Source organism: Leptosomus discolor, chromosome 15 (assembly GCF_034619465.1).
Source record: "Leptosomus discolor isolate bLepDis1 chromosome 15, bLepDis1.hap2, whole genome shotgun sequence".
NCBI lineage: Eukaryota > Metazoa > Chordata > Aves > Leptosomiformes > Leptosomidae > Leptosomus > Leptosomus discolor.
The window spans coordinates 12,971,957-12,988,825 of record NC_141405.1 but is presented as its reverse complement, the minus strand read 5'-3'; the positions used below and the strand labels follow the sequence as shown (position 1 = coordinate 12,988,825).

General features: G+C 40.7%; 1 protein-coding gene across 1 annotated transcript; it reads right to left on the bottom strand.

Moving 5' to 3' along the window:
- Window positions 1-432: 432 nt before the first annotated feature.
- Window positions 433-7,200, bottom strand: CD7 (CD7 molecule). The gene is made up of 5 exons (XM_009949064.2): window positions 7,131-7,200; window positions 4,940-5,278; window positions 3,041-3,388; window positions 1,557-1,666; window positions 433-543 (listed from the first exon to the last, which is right to left on the bottom strand). The coding sequence occupies exons 1-5, from the start codon at window positions 7,198-7,200 to the stop codon at window positions 433-435; spliced, it is 978 nt and encodes a 325-aa protein (XP_009947366.2).
- Window positions 7,201-16,869: the final 9,669 nt, after the last annotated feature.

Here is a 16,869-nt window from a genome sequence, read left to right as displayed (position 1 = left end):
TTATTAAACAGGCCTGTTGTGGTCTTCCCGAGCATTTACCAAAGCTCAGAACCAGATCTCCCCATCTATCCCACATTCCCCGGAAGGGTTATTTATCAATCAAGGAAGTTAGCCCATATGTTGCATCTAGCTGAATGTGTAGTTCAAAGATACTGCTCTCCAGACTAAACTGCAAACACATATGCTGGGTGCCTGCATTTCTCTACATTCCATATACAGTTAAAAAAAAAAAAAAAAAAAGAAAAAAAGAAAGATTTTACAAGTGATCAAAGAAGCATAAACAGCTTTGCAAATGAGGAATGTTTTTCTTTCCACTGAAGAAGGTAGGTGACAGCATTTTCAGTTCAGCTAGCACATCAGGTTGCTAAGGCAGCTCTCAGAGAGACCTGTAAAGGAATGGTCAATCCACGCATGGTCCCATCTGGCAGAAGCTTAACTGCCAGTGGAGTAAGTGTTGGTGCTGATCAAGGTGTTACATCTAGAAATGTAAGACATGTCTTCATATACTGTATTTGCTTTTCTTTTCTGGAAATATTTCTTCATCTGCAAAACAAAGCAAACAGCCATTCAGAACAGAGCTTGAAAAGACCCCGACCAAGGACCGAATTCACATCTTAGGAGTCCATCTGTTTGAAGTGGAAAGCACTTTTAAAATTCCTCTCGTAACCCAATGAGGTCTTAGAGGATTAGGTGGAAATTGTCAACCTATTTATTTAACTTTCTATTGTCGGTCTGATGTAATTGCATTAAAAGTTCCTTCAAGAGTTGGATATAACTGTGGCCCCAACATAAATAAGGCTTATCCTTAGTTTGTTACTGATAACACAAGAAACCAATTCCCACAGGGCTGCTTGGCTTTGCCGGAATGATGTTAGCCTACTGTTTCTTAGCAGACCTGAAACCATATGTGGAGGGATGAGATAGGAGCCTGGCCTGTGAATCATAGTATGTTAATTTTGAATAAGCATTATGGAGCAGAAGGATCTATTGGAGACAAATAATTTCTGGGCACTTTCTGCAGAATATGAATGTGATAATCCCAGTAAAGGAAAAATTTGTTGGTCACCTTTTTTTCTAGGACAGGGCAAAATTTTTCTCCTACAGTTGCTTTCAGACATTAGGCTATTTCGTGACATTTGTTGTCCTTGTGTCCCCCTCCAAAGATTCTCTTACAAGGTTGGTATATACAGTTCCATTGACAATTGACAAAAATAAAAAAAAAAAAGTGAAACAGAATAGTGAGGTGCTCTGTTCAGGGAAATACATACAATGCATGGCTGTGTTGTTGACTGTGAGGCTTACTTGAGGTTTATTATCAAAGGCAAACAATAACTCATTTACTAAGAGTTGCAGAAACATAAGACACAGTCTTTACTGCCAAGAGTTTACAGCTGGGAGACATTAGACAAGGGCAAAGAGGAGACAACAGAAAGCCATGATTCCTTAGGTTTATGGAATGTTTGCTTGACCCAGTCACTATTTACAAACAGTATCAAAGGCACTTATTCACTCAGCCTGGATTCAGCTTGGCTTTGGCACGGTAACAGCATACTTACATTGACATGGTACAGGATGCAGCAAGTCAGCGCAGAAAACAGTAGCACTACTACGAGGATAAGACCATAGATGACCCAGGAACTATTACTGCAGTCTGTCTGCTCCACTTCTGCTTGTAAAATGATATTATTAGTAGTAGTAGTAGTAGTAGTATAAATACAAAGAGATAGAATTCTATTTTCATTATGAAGAAAATTATTTACTGGTCAGCAAGAAATCAGATATCAACAGCACGCTACACAGCCACATTTGTCATCCCATTGGTATTCTTAATGGCATTCCCTGTGCTCTTTTAGAGGGTGGTGATGACTGCAGGTGGCATGTGAAGGGTCAGTGAGGAGCACTCTACAAAGGAGAGAGCTTCCACATCACTGGTCAGAAGTAGGACCGCACACTTATAATGGCAACAGAAAATGTTTTACTGCAGTATTAGAGCAACATTGAGGGCTCAGCCAGGAGTCTATAGGAATTGTATAACACCCAGGTTTGCAAGCAGTACAGACAGAAGTAGGAAGCTACTGTGATCCAAACTATATACACTGAGCAGAATGGTGCTAGTGGAAAGGGTTGCAGTTCTCTAAAACCTCAATTAATCCTTATCTGAATAACATAATAGCTGGTAATCAGCCCACTTCTTTGATGTGCAGCTGTCATTTTCCCAACTCACGTTACCGAGTTGTTGCACCAGTTAAGGCTAGCGGCACAGAATGAGACCACTGGGGTTTTTTGCAGACAGCAGATAGATCCTTTGCAACTCTTAGGTCCTATGTAAAACTTATTTTAATTACTCAAAGATCTCATCAAAGCCCAATGCATAGGGTTAAATTGCATCAGTAAGACCAAAATCGAGGACTGTATTGCTGGTTTTGTCTTAATCTTAGCAAATGATTACACCACCATCCTGCAGAAAAAGAAAAAACCCTGTCTTTGGAACATATGCTCACATTGTGCTCAGTGTATAATAAGGGTGTGTGAGATCATCTCTGCTATTATTTCTGGTACTTTAAGTAAATGCCTGAGGACTTGTTCTGTACTCCCTAGTGTGACCTATTTTTGAACACAAAGACTTGCTATAGGGAATGGTTTCTAAAAGACATTTATGTCACATTAAGGTCAAAAAACTGATGCTAAAAGTACTGATTCATTTCCTAAAACTGACAGATTATTTATAGACACACTGAAGTGTTTGTTGTCTGATTTTGACCTTTTTTTTTCCCCAAGATGCAGGATTATAGCAAGTTTTCTCTTTTATTATTTCCATCAGGTTATACAAGGCAGGTAGAAATATAGTGCCTGTTTCTGTGTCCTAGTACAACAGGACAAAGACAAGTCCAAGGATACTCTCCAGACTTTCCCAGAAGCTGGAAGAAGTCTAGCCGTGGACTTAGTGCTGCCCTGACTAAGTTCTGCAAGCTTTCAGTCCATCTTTCGAATTTCAACATGCCTACAGTTATTTAGGATTAAACAAGCAAAAGGATAGTACCTTTAATCAGCATCATGGTGCCACTTGAATGCACTGAGAGGAAAGAAGAATTTTTGACCACGACAGCACACACATATATATCACTGTCATTTTTCTGTAGGTTGTGTAGAGTTATCACAATTTTCTTTTCTTCCTTTGAATACTCCAAGCGATCAGCAAAAGCAGGAAAAATAGTTGAAGCATTCTGACTTGAAACATGTAGCACTCTTTCAGGTTGCATGTGAGTCTTGAGCAAGTAGATCCCTTCATCTTCATCTGAGCTTTTCAATGCACAGGTAATGCTGATAGACTGGCCTTGCTGAGGATTGAGATAGAGTGGTGACTGTTCAACAACTCCACTGGTTTTAGCTAAAAACAAGAGAGATTAATGGCTACTACATACTTAACACAGTGCGTTTTAACTAGGGAGCAAATACAGAGGTCAGAGACAAAGAACAGGCCACAGAAATTTAGATAAAATTCTTTTTTCAAAAGGCTACCTTTATGTGTGCCTTCAGAAGATATATTTCCGTATACCCTGGCATCTTTTCCTGCCCCAGGATCTGAAAGTAGGACTGACTGAATAGGTTTACCTGATTGTAAAACATCTCTACCTACCTAAAAAATACATATACTGAACTCTTCTAAAGAAATACAGCTTCGTCAACTTGCCCTTGAGACATGGATCATTGCCTGATTTCTCAAGTGAGATTAAGCCATAGAAAGATCTGGGGACAATTGGTGTGGACAAAATTGTACAATGCAGGAGCCATCAGTGTTGAAAACAGTCTTTAAAAAGCAGTTATTAACGGCTGCTGTCCAGCTGGGAAAACATTTCACTGAGTTCCTCTGAGGACAGGCCCTGTTCCTTTTGACAGTATCATTAATGTGGATGAAGAAATGAAGACAGAATTTACCACATTTAAGAAGATAATTCTGAGAAGGTTGCAAGCATTTTGGAGAAGAGGATCAGAATCAAAAAAGAGATATAAGTACTCTAAAACAGTACATAATCAACAAGATGGAATTCAATTGCAAAAACACAGTCAAGAAGTTCGAAAAGAGATGCGTAAGGACAGACATGATAAGTCTTTACAGATGTAAATGACTACTACAGACCCAGCAATCAATTAGTTTTGGCATGCCATGAGGACAGGAAAGCAAGAGAACCCTGTAATTTTTGGTAAGGACATTTCAGGTTAGATGTTCTCAGCAGAAGGATAGGCATGCAGAGGAATAAGTTGCCACAGAATATTGTGGACTCAACCCTCCCCTAATTTAAAAAAAAAACAAAAACAAAAACACCCAAAACAAAACAAAACAAAAAAACTAAAAGAAAAGAAAAAGGCAGAGAAATTCTTCCCCTAACAAGAAATGACTGTCAAAAGGAGCACTTGTGCCCATTCATCAGCTGTTTGTTAAGAAAAGGAAAAAAACCCCACATCCCTTTATCCACTGATACCCAGCTTGCAAACCTTGCCTAGCACCAGCTTCTCAATTATCATCAATTTGTTATTTGAGATGAAAAAGTAAAACCAAAAGAAATTTGCAAAAAAACACTACCAAAAAAAGGCTCATTGCTTTGCTAGTTATTCATAAAGATTTGACTGATTATTTTGGAAAGAGATATGGGTCCTCACTGTTTCCAAACTGCTGCAGCAATCTATGACTCATGTGAAAACCTGTAGCTAGGATTAAATTAGTCATTGATGTTCTGGGGTTTTTCTCGGTACTTTTCTATCTAACATGTTTTCTTCATCTTTTCAAGGAACAGACCTATACTTTCCTTCAAATTAGTACACTACCTGAGCAGACCTGGGTGAAGTTCTGTCAGACTCTCCCTCCCATTCTTCCAATCTTTGATTTAAAATATATATCTGTATTTATTAATTCATGACATAAAAGGTGGAATTGCAATACCTTTCACCACTACTATGGTTGTCTTCCCATTCAGCTTTTTGTGATGGCCTTTGTTTTTAATAAACTTAGTGCATAGGTAGATATTGGAATCGGATTCCTGTACATTGTGCAGAGTTATGCTGAGATTCCTTCCTTCCTTTGAATACTTGATGCGATTAGCCAAAGCAGGAAGGATGTATGAAGTATTCTCCTTGGAAACATATATCACATTGACTGGCTGTATGCTAGTTGTCAAGTATGTTCCCACTTCATTTTCTGAACTTTTCATTGAGCAAGTTATGTTGATGGAGTCTCCTTCCCAAACACTGATAATGTCTGTTGACTGCTCATTTTCTCCACCTAAAAATAAGAAATGCAATGGAAACGATAATATCAGAGTTCTTCTTGATCTATTAATATCAAAGTAGTTTTCAAAAAGTACCACTCTGACAACAGAACCGCTCTGTAAGACTAAACTTTAGTCTTGCTGTTCTGTATATATCATCTCCTGGCTGTCCTGAAACCTGCCTTTCATGCCCCTCGACCTGTGCAACTCAACATCTCCAAAACTTAAAAGGCCTTGGCAAAAAAGTGGCTTCTGTCACTCACACAAAAAATTTAGTCTGCTCTGTAGATTCCCAGTATGATCCTGTTAGTTCTCAAAATACAAGCTTCATTGAACTCAGCCCAATAATTTGAGCTGGTTGAGGATCTAAATCTGGAATTCAAAGGTATCAAAAAATGGCAGAGAATAGAAGAAAATTACACTTTTTTACACACACATCCCACACACCGCCCCCCCGAAAGGAGGTTTTAGCAACATCAGGAAACTGGATAAAGTAGCCTCTTAGGAAGAGAGCTGCAGAAGTGCCTATACTAAGAAACAAAGGTATAAAAATATATAATGAGACCCTTTGAGTTGTGTAATGACCTCAATATCAAAAGAAACTGAACAGTGAGTACTTATGCAATAAATACTAAGGAACAGAGGGATCAAATGGGAAACACCTGAAAGAAATTACATTAAAAGCAAGGGAAGAAAAATTAAATATAGAGTATTGCATATCTTTCTATGCTATGCATAGCATAGAAAGGGCTGAACTATTCTGTGTTGACAAGCAAATACTTAAAACAACTTATTTTAATAAGGGAACAAACACAGAAGTCAAACACAGAAAGACCAGATTATGGGAATTTAGATACAGGAGGTCAATGATCAGACATGAGGGCATTCCTCCTACAACACTTAAAGAAGGAATTAAGGCAACACAGAAGCTGTCAGCAATTAGCTTCCAAAGCATCAGAGAAATGGGGTGAAGGAGAAGGCTGGAGAAGCGCAGACCACTCAGCCATTACAAATGGGGAAGGCAAGCCCAGGAAATTCATCTTCATTAGTCTAAAATCAGTACTTCTAAGCTGACTCACACTTACACGAGCTAAGAAGCCACAAAGCTAGTGACAAGCAGACACAGCCTGTCAATTGTTTTCTCCAAAAGATCAGGGTAGAAGTTCAAGAGTTAAATTATATTTGCAGAAATCAGTACTGACTCCTCAACAATCACTAACTAAAGAATGGCAAAGACAGTCAAGTTTTCTCACCAGTTTCACTGCATCTTCTTTTCAGACATGCTGATTTATGGATAATATTTTTTTTTCTCAAGTCAGCATCCTTTCCAGTTATTGTCAATGGTTGGGAGGGGAAAAAGGACTGACTGTTTGGAGACATCTTTTTCCACAGCCTGATCTCCTCAGAGTTTCACACTGTTTCCCCCAAGTGTGCCTCCAGCTTGTGCTCTCAATAGCTACAACAATATTCAGCGATGGACATTTCTGGTAAGGTTTTATCACACCTTCAATAATTATGACCCTAGTAAATATCAATATTCATTTCTATCCAGTGTTGGGCTCCCCCTGTCAACCTTAACAATACAGATACAGTTCATGTTGAATTATTGGGAAAACAACTTCCACTCTTTCTACAGAGAGTAATTTCTGTGTAGAAAAGAAAAGTTCTGATCACAATAATTTTTCTTTTTTTTTTTTTTTTCCTAAAAACTCATTCTATAATTTCAGAGAATGTTTTTCAAAGTTCCACTTGGTTTTGCTAACAGTGGACTTGCCAGAAACCTGTTCGAGACAATAGACTAAGGAGGGTGGTGGGGAAGAAAATATTGAAACTTGTGAAACGTAAGAGCATCTATGTTGTACATACCGTTCTGGCCAGGGAAGCACAGGAGAAGCAGAAGGAGAGATGCAGTTGGGAGACATGATATCCACAGCATTTTCAAAGGTCTTTTGAATTCTTCTCTGTTATCGGACTGATGAGTTAAAGACCTGAAGAAAGGGTCATATGACTCAAGTTGGCCTCTCTTCTTCCAGCTGATGCAGCTGTCTGCTAAAAGAAGTTAGCAATGTGCTTCTTTCACCTTAGTATAACACTGAATGTGACAGATAGGAGGAAGAGAGATTTCTGTTGAGAGGTGAATCTTGGTTTTGACTTCACACTTCAAACGCTCACAGTTTACTACTACTGAACAACCCCCAACCCTGAGGGCAGGATTAGAAAGAGTCTCTATGGTGAGCACCTACCTTCCCTTTACAGTCAACTGAGAAAAGGTAGGCTCCAAGTTGTTCTTCACAGTGCTAAAGTCAGGCAAAATTCTCCCTGTTTTGGCCTTTCTGGAAATGCAGGCCCTTGGTACAATCAGTTCAGTCTGTCAGTGTTCCCATGGGCTTAGCAGGCTGCCTCGTTGGCGGCTGCAAATGCAAAAGTCTTGGCTTTCTTAGGGGCCAGTAGATGAGAGATGCTCCATTACTTCAGGTAAACTTTAAATTATTACACACAAACCCAGCTCACAAAACTACGGGTTTGATCTGGATCTTGGCAATGACAATGTGCATCATTTCCAAGCAACAGCATGGCACGTACCTCCCACGTGCCTCCTGGCTTCACATTTAATAACATGTTCTGTAGCGCCTGCTGTACACAAGAGCTGCTAACCATCAGCAAAAGGGAATCTTAGCTACAGTTCACATGTAGCTGCTGCTGCCTCCCTCCCTGATATAATAAAAAGCTCTTCTTGCAGGCTTGTTCTCTGTGTGAATACATAGGGAAAGGGGGTGTTCCCAAAGAGTTTCTTGAATGCTTGAAAACTTACAAATTTCATCGATTATTGTAGAGAAAACAGAGTTCAGGCAGGTTGTGAAATGAGCTTTCAATTAGCCCTACAAAGGCTCACAAAGACACTCTTAGTCCTTGCCTTTGCTTTTTGCAATATTTAAGAAGTGAATCATGACAGTAATACTGCATGATGAGTTTAGGAATCATGTGATGTTGATGCTTTGTAAAGGAGATTAACACACAAATAGCAATACTATCAGTATACGGTTACTAATGAATAGTCAGTTTTTAAGCTGACATTTAATTGTGATGAGTATAATAACAAAAACAAACCAAAGCAAAAAATTATTAAAATGAAATTACAACTCTCAAATTATGGCATATGGTGAGTTGGACAGGTTAGTGTCTTTAGCCATTTTTTTATTTCATAAACAAATATTTGCCTATATTTGTATATTGCAAAACAACACAATGCAGTTGCTTAGAACACTGTGGATCTTTAAAGCTATTTGTAACAGTTTTTCCTGAAATATAGGATGATTGGTGTCTACCAGTACAACACAACTCAGAAGGGTCAAAGTGAAACAGTAGTGATGCCTCTGAATATCACAAACTGCATAATAACCAGTAGAAAGAAGAGATGTAAAGAAAAGTGTGCTTGAGTAAGCCATAAAGATTGGTCTGCGACTTGTGTCTTGTGACTAATTTAGCTAAGCAACTGCCACCATGCAGAGGTGTCCACATAACTGTTCTTCTCAAAACATGTCCAGCTCTCTGGTCCCAACTGGTGTTAAAGAGCAGAAATTAAATCTGCACATGATTAAACCTGAATCCCTCAAGTTAATACAATGTGAGTTCTCAAATATAATTTTGTCCCTTTTCCAAAAAACTTTTGGTTTATACCAAAAACCACCCGGTGCCATCCATCAATTTGAACACCACATATACACGCACACATAGATTTTTCCACACATGTACACAGACACATTTGTTTGTCTCATTAAAAGACAATACCAAAGAAATGCCATAGCGCTCAATTTTAAGACTGTATTTTTCTAGGTATAGGAAAATAATGCATACGTCACTGGAAAACTCCAGAAGCACAGTATACTGCTTGGTTGCATAAGCTGAAGCAAAGAGCACTTCCTCAAAGGCACCCATTGCAACGATTTACAGCAGAGAGAAACAGAACCAAAAGTAACACCTGTGATAGCTGCAGTGGGGCTAAAAGGCAAAAGGCCCATGCCCAATTTTTTGAGTGCTTCTTTCCCAGGCTATAGCAGCAGATACATTATTTCCTCAAAAATGATTGCTTTTATCCCAAACAAACCTCTTCCTCACTCCTTTTAGACACAACTCTGTTGAAAGCTTACAGCAGTTCCGCCCTGGGAAAAAACAGGAACTGCAATTGTGCTAAGGCGCTGTATAAAGAGGAAAAGTCTTTTTCCCTCTATCTCTGAATCCTTGCACAGTCTGGACTCTTTACAGGTAACCTTAGCTTTGGCTTATTGAGTAAACATTCATCATGATATAACAGAGTTCACAAGTGGATCAGTCAAAGTAGCATGCTCAGTAAATACCTAAAAGCCTTTGACTAGTTGGGGATTGCCATCTCTTCATGAAGTTTTGAATGCATTCCACCATATTAAAATTGAAAAGACAAATAATCTGAGAGTTGAGTTAAAAGGGTATTTTAGATCAACATGAGTGTAAAGGCCCACTGGGGAGGGAAAAAACCCAAACAAGCCATAACAGCACTAGTCTCCTGTGCCAAACAAGAGCCAAATTTAAGCACAGGGGCTTTTCTGGATTTCTAAAATTAATTAATAACATATTCTTGTATGTCTTTCATTATGAACTTTTCCCTTTAGATATGATTGTAGCGAATTTCAAGAGTCACACAGCATTCTACATCCTTTGAGATTTCCTGCTGGAAGTTTCAGCTACAAGTATATGGGTAATTAAACCATGTAAAAATGATTCAGCAAGTATTCATACTGTTTTATGGATCTGCTTTTCAATTGTGCTGCTGATGATTTTTGCTCAAATGCCTGATACTAGATTAGGTCTAACGCAAACTTTTGAGGATTTATTCAAACCAAGAGTGAATGATAAAGCATTTGAAGATGACATACCACCTGTGAACTTGCAGTATTCATCACATACTGTCTGCATGCAGGATACCCAAGCCTGTCTTCAGATGCAGAAATAGTGTAATCTTTGCTGATAAGGAAACAGAGAGGGTACGTCAATATGCTTTCCCATCCACTGGAGTTACTGTTGAAAATGTCCTACGCTAAAATTGCCGGTATTGTGACCTAGCTTGTCAGGGAGAATGATATCATGCTTCTGTTCAGCCTGGGAGAGGGCTATGGCCTCTGTGACCCAATGCCATTCCCGAGGGATCTGGATAGAGCTCTCCCATCCACCCTCGCACAGGAATTAGTACGCAGAGATGTCCTCAACCTGCAGGTGGCTGTAAAATCAAATGTCTGTTTAAGGGGCCAAACCCCTTTCATTCAACAAACGAGTCACCTGTACAAAATGCCTCAGGGTTCAACACATCCTTCCTGAGCACAGATACAGATCTATGAAGAATTTCAGATGAACTGATAGTTTCAATCATGAAAGTCATTGAGAGAATTCAGCTGGTTTAAACCTGTGCTGCTGAGCCAGCCACACATCTTGCAATGACTGCTGTCCTCAGCAAAGCACCAGATGAGGATGGGAGATCCAGGGAGCTTCTCGTGTTGCTCACGAACGCCTGGAGCTGGATGACTGTGCCAATTACAGTCCTCAGTGAACGCATGGATTTGGTGAAAGTACATTTGTAAAAACTACCATGATGTCTCGTATAAAATGAGCTCTGTTTCTTCAGCCGAATGCCATACATCGATACTGAGGAGTATGCTGCTGGCACAGAGGCCTGGTTTTCTCACTTGTAGATGTTTTTCAAACAGATGATAGCTTTTGCGTGTCAGGAGCCCATCTGGCCTGTATAACAGCTGCAGAATTGAAGGAAAAAAAACCTATGAGACCCCCAAAGGAACAGGTTGATTTCAGTAAGACTTACAATCCAATTGTCTACATTTAGGTTTGGACATCTGGAGCGTGAAGTCCTCAGGGCAGCTACCCTGACCCATCTGCTTCTGGACCACCATTTGCTCTGAAAGGTGAAAGGATTGCAGCTTCATTGCCCAATGTGTTCATGGCATCTCTGCTGAAACCCTGCCCTGGTTGCTGTAGCCCGTCAGCCTTCATCTTAGAGGGGCTCTAGGACAGGCCTGAAACATCACTGGGCGTTACACCATAGGGCAGGACCTCAGGGGAGACACTAGCAGTAAATTATTTATCACACCTATGTATCTATTAATATATCTTAATATAACAATTACAGTGAGACTAACATTGTGTTATCTTTACTGGGTTTTGCAAGCACTTGTGCAACTCATATTTTTCACGGGTAGCCTTGCATTTTATCTAACTGCAGATGTTCAGCCATCTCAGCTTCTTCCCGTTGGGTTCTTTTAGAGTTATCAGAGAGAAATAGGCACCGTCACAAGGTAATTCATCTATTTCATCTTAAAACCATTTTAAGATGAGATGAATCACCTTCTCAAAACCATTATTTCTCTCCATTCACTAGAAAGGGAGCACAAGATAAAAGTCTTAGGCTTTAACTACCTTCTAACCAACAAGTTAGCGTTAAACAAGTTCAGACTTAGAAATTTCATTCTTAGACTCTTAGAAAGAAGCAACCAACATTTGTTTCCAACAGATGGACTAGTTCAATGACTAGTCCCATAAACTGTGGAGCTAATTTGGCTATAGGATACAGGAGGGAAGCTGTATATCAGGGTCAAGGGTAGTCTGTAGAAGTGTGTAAATGATCAACACATGAGTACTGGGATCACTGCAAAGTCACGTAGGGGCTAAAATATATTGACTCAGACTTGACGACCAACCTAGTGGCTTTCTATGATGGAGTGACTACATCAGTGAACAAAGGAAGAGCTACAGATATTATCTACCGGGACTTCTGCAAGGCCTTTGACGTGGTGCCCCACTTCTTCATGGGCCTCTGGGCAACCTGATCTAGCTAAAGATGTCCCTGCTCACTGCAGGGGGTTGGACTAGATGGCCTTTGGGGGTCCCTTCCAGCCCAAACAATTCTATGATTCTATGATGCAAGGAGGAAATGGGCATCCACTGAACATGGTCCTAGCAAACACATCTTGTCCTTCATTGAACAACCTCCTGCCATTGTACTAATGTGATTTCATCATCACCATAATTAAACCCCCAAAAGTCAAATCCTACCATTAAAAAAATTGATGGAGCACTATGACAGGTCCTAGGAAAACAATAGCAAAAAAGTACCAGCATCAACTAGGGTTTACTTAGAAGAATTAAAATTAACAGACTTGCAGCTGGTTTTTTCCCCAATTTAAATTTATCTGAAATTCCTGAGCAGCTCACTGGTATCCTTCTCAAACAGATCCACAAGCCTCGTGTTTTCTCCACCAATCCCCACCACGTATGGCAGGTGTGATACTTTGGCGTATGATAGCACAGTTGCATCAGAAGTTCTATACTCTGTTATAGCACAACTATTTCTGAAGAGGTGGTTTAATTTTACCTCACTTTAAGAATACTGCAGTCTCTGTGTTGTTGTGGTGGGTTGACCGTGGAAGCCTGGTGCCCACCAAAGCTGCTCTATCACTCTCCCCCTCCTCAACTGGACAGGGGAGAGAAAAATATAACAGGCTTGTGGGGTCAAGATAAGGACAGGGAGATCACTCAACATTTACCATCACAGGCAAAACAGACGCGACTTGGGAAAAATGTAATTTATTACTAATTAACTGAGAGAGGAGTAATGAGAAATAAAACCAAATCTTAAAACACCTTCCCTCCACCCCTCCCTTCTTTCCCAGGCTTAACTTTGTTCCCAATTTCTCTCCCTCTTCCCTCCAAGCAGTGCAAGGGGACAGGGAATGGGAGTTGGGGTGAGTTCATCACCCTGTTGATTTCTGCCACTCCTTCCTCCTCAGGGGGAGGACTCCTTACACACTTCCCCTCTCCAATGTGGGGTCCCTTCTCACAGGAAACAGTCCTCCATGACTTCTCCAGCATGAGTTCTTCCCATGGGCTACAGTTCTCCATGAACTGCTCCAGCGTGGGTCTCCTTCATGGGGTGCAGTCCTTCAGGAACCAACTGCTCCAGCGTGGGCCCCCCGCCATGGGGTCACCAGCAGCAAACCTGCTCCGGTGTGGGCTTTTCTCTCTCCACGGGCCACAGGTCCTGCCAGGAGCCTGCTCCGGTGCAGGCTTCCCACGGGGTCACAGCTTCCTTCAGGCACCCACCTACTCCAGCGTGGGGGCCCTCCACGGGGTGCAGGCAGTCATCTGCTCCACCGCCCATGGGCTGCAGGGGCACAGCCTGCCTCACCGTGGTCTTCACCACAGGCCGCTGGGGAATCGCTGCTCTGGTGCCTGCAGCACCTCCTGCCCCTCCTTCTTCACTGACCTGGGTGTCTGCAGAAGGTTTCTCTCACATATTCTCACTGCTCTCTCTCATTGCAATTACTGCTGCCCAATAACTTTTTTTCCTCTCTTAAACATGTTATCACAGAGGCGCAACCACCGTCGCTGAGGGGCTCGGCCTTGGCCACCGGTGGATCCATCTTAAAGCCGGCTGGCATGGGCTGTATCGGACATAGGGGAAACATCTAGCAGCTTCCCACAGAAGCCATCCCTGTAACCCTCCCCCCCCACACACCAAAACCTTGCCGCAGGAACCCATTACAGTTGTGAGGGAGGAGAGAAGAGCAGAGGGTGATACAGAGGAAGGCAGATATTTCCACAGAATTCTATTCATGTGACTCCCTGTTTACTCCGTAGAGCCTGTCCCAGCCCTTTCCATGTATATTAGTTTGCAAAACAAACTCCCCCCTTGGATATATTTAGGAAAATATTCTTTCTTAGATTAAAATCGGCCCTTTAGTGGGCAGAGCTGTGGGTGAGAACTGTTCACCTAAAGGACCTGTCAGAGACCATGTCTGGATGTTGAGCAGTCTCCTGGGCTGGGATATGTCTCTGCACGGGAAGCTGTACAGCAAGATCCACAACTGGATCCCACTGAGGTAATGCTGAGCAGTGCGATTGCTTGGCCATCTTACTGGAGCAGTGAGGAAATTTATTCTGTGCTTATTTTTCATAATAAAAGCAGCTGACTGGGGACTATGCCATGGCACCAAATGCGGAGGTGGAGTTCTACCAGCTGTTAGCCCAGCCTCCACTTCACACTGAATATCATTTAGCAATCTCATAAACAATGTTACAGAAATGAGACCCAGAAAGAAAACCCTGTATGCTTTTTCCACTACCAGCACAGCCTGTAAGGCATGTTACCCACAGGAAACATAACATTTTTCAGGCTGTACCTTGACCGTTTCGGTGCCGTCGAACACAATATGTTGCCAGTGCTACTGCACAAGCCCCAAGAATCGATACTGCGGTGATGATGCCAATGATGCTATTTTTGCTGACCGAAAATTGAGGATTATCTGTAGAGTAGAAGAAAATGAAGAGTCCAGGTGAATCAAACAGGTGTGCCAAGGAATAAGCCTGCCTCTTAAGCACCAGCCACAATGTACCCCACAAAAGCTGATAATGAGAGAAGGAACTGATGAACAAGAGAACTAATAGCCTCTGGCTTAGGATATCTTAACGAAGATTCCTGTAACCAAAAAACTACTCTATCAGCATTTGAAGCTAATCCTTGATTCCACACCACAACAGATACCTTTGAATATCTATCTCATCTGAAATAATCAAAAATAAGAGGTGCAAGACTGTATCCTGAAAATGACAGAAGGTTAATAGCTCTGTGAAGTCTTTTAGTGATCTTACTATTCTTAGCCACTTTTTCTGCCAAAACAAGACATGCAAGTAGAAAATAAAAACTCAAAGAATGTTTTTCGGGGCAGCATCATTCTGGATGGTGCCTGGATAGCGTATATTTCAGAAACAAGTATCTGGTGAGGACAAGACATTCAGCTAGGTAATACATCCTTAATGATGCATTCAAAGTCCACTAAGAAAATCTATTTTGATCATTTTTTAAAGACCTCAGTGCACAGGAATTGAAACATATAACTATCTAGAAAGGTTATTTTAATACTTGCCTAATTCAGAAGAGAAATAATAGACTCATCCAGCACACATTCAAAAATTGCCAAAGAAAAACTCCAAAACACACACACAAAAAAAAACCCCAAACCGAAAAACACAGCAAAAAGCAAAGAGCCATACTCCTACCAAGTACTCTCCCCAGGAAAGGATAAATAGTGTTCATTTGTCTCAAGCAAAGATGCCCTATTTGTGCATAACCTAAGGAAGATGACAAGGATTTCTACAGTGAAAGAAATTTGGATATAAAAATAACTCTGTGTGACAGATGTCCTCTTAGCCAAGTCTCATTTATCATTTACTGGTAAGCGGAATTGTTGGAAACTTGTTGCATGCCCGTCACGTACTGCTTTCCCTCAGCGTCCTTGTATCTATAGCGATATAGCTACAGTTACAGAAACCTATACCTATGGATATATATGCCCAGGACTAGGCACCTACACAGGCCAGGGGAAAGTCTCTGAGTTTGGATGGCTACAGCATGCGTGGGTCCGAGGTATGAACATACAGTACATCTTCCCCCCTGCCACATAAAACTCTGTTCACATCAAGCTGTCTGGGCAAAACTCTCTCAAAGCAAAGGGCAAAGAAACACGTGAAAAGTTTAACCTTGATTTCCCTCATCAATGATGTTGGCTGCTGATTCTCTGTTTTTCTTATCTGGCTTTTCAGTGTAGCACTTCAAGCGACGGTTGGGCACTGAGGGCTCTGTCTCTGCTTCACAGCAAGTTTTAGTCTCCTTTATATTGATGTTACCCGTCCCATTTTCTGAAAGATAAAAGAAGTTTTAATTATAAATAGGGATCATTTATCAGATCTTCAATCAAGGGTTAAAAAGTTTAAAGAGGTTAATAGGTTAAAAAAGTGGATCCTTCATGTACCACAAAAAATCGAAGATTGCTACAATCTTCAGTTTAATTCACCAGCTGTTCAAATCAATCAGTCATCATTTAAGTTTTCTTCTCACTAAAGCTGATGAACTGTTCTGTGAACCAATAATGGAAATCTTCAAATTTGAAGAAGGCAAAAAAGTTTTCACATGTAATTAAGAACAACAAAACATTTGTAAAAAGATTATAATTATCTTTTTTGCAATCAAAATCTATTCAAATAATAGATGCACTCTTGGAGTCACTTGCTACATGTACTGACAGGCGTTATTATCTCTAATTTTGACAGTTTCCTGAGAAAGCTGGAAGGATGCCACCTGTATATTGTATAGAAGAGCAACACAGAATGGCTCTTTAGGCTAGACCTGGATTTCAGTGTGTACTGACTGAAGTAGATGGGATCCATACATTGCAAACTGGCACAGATTTTGACTGTGAGAATTGCTGTTGCTAAAAAAAAAAAAAAAAAAGGTATCTGTATAAACTAAGGTAACATGCATTTATCTGAATCTCTACTAGTGTAGTTTTAAGCAGTGTTTGACCTGAGAGAACTTAATTTATTTTTGTGAATGACTTAATGGCCTTTTTCACAAAGGAAACTCATTTTGACAAGTTAGTTTACTCATTAGCTTCACTGCCTGCCCAAATATACATCACAGTTCAGTTTCATAACCAGCAATATGTTGATAGCCACGCTCCCAGTAGAGCATACCTCCAGAATTCAGGATGCTACACGAGTCTCCTAC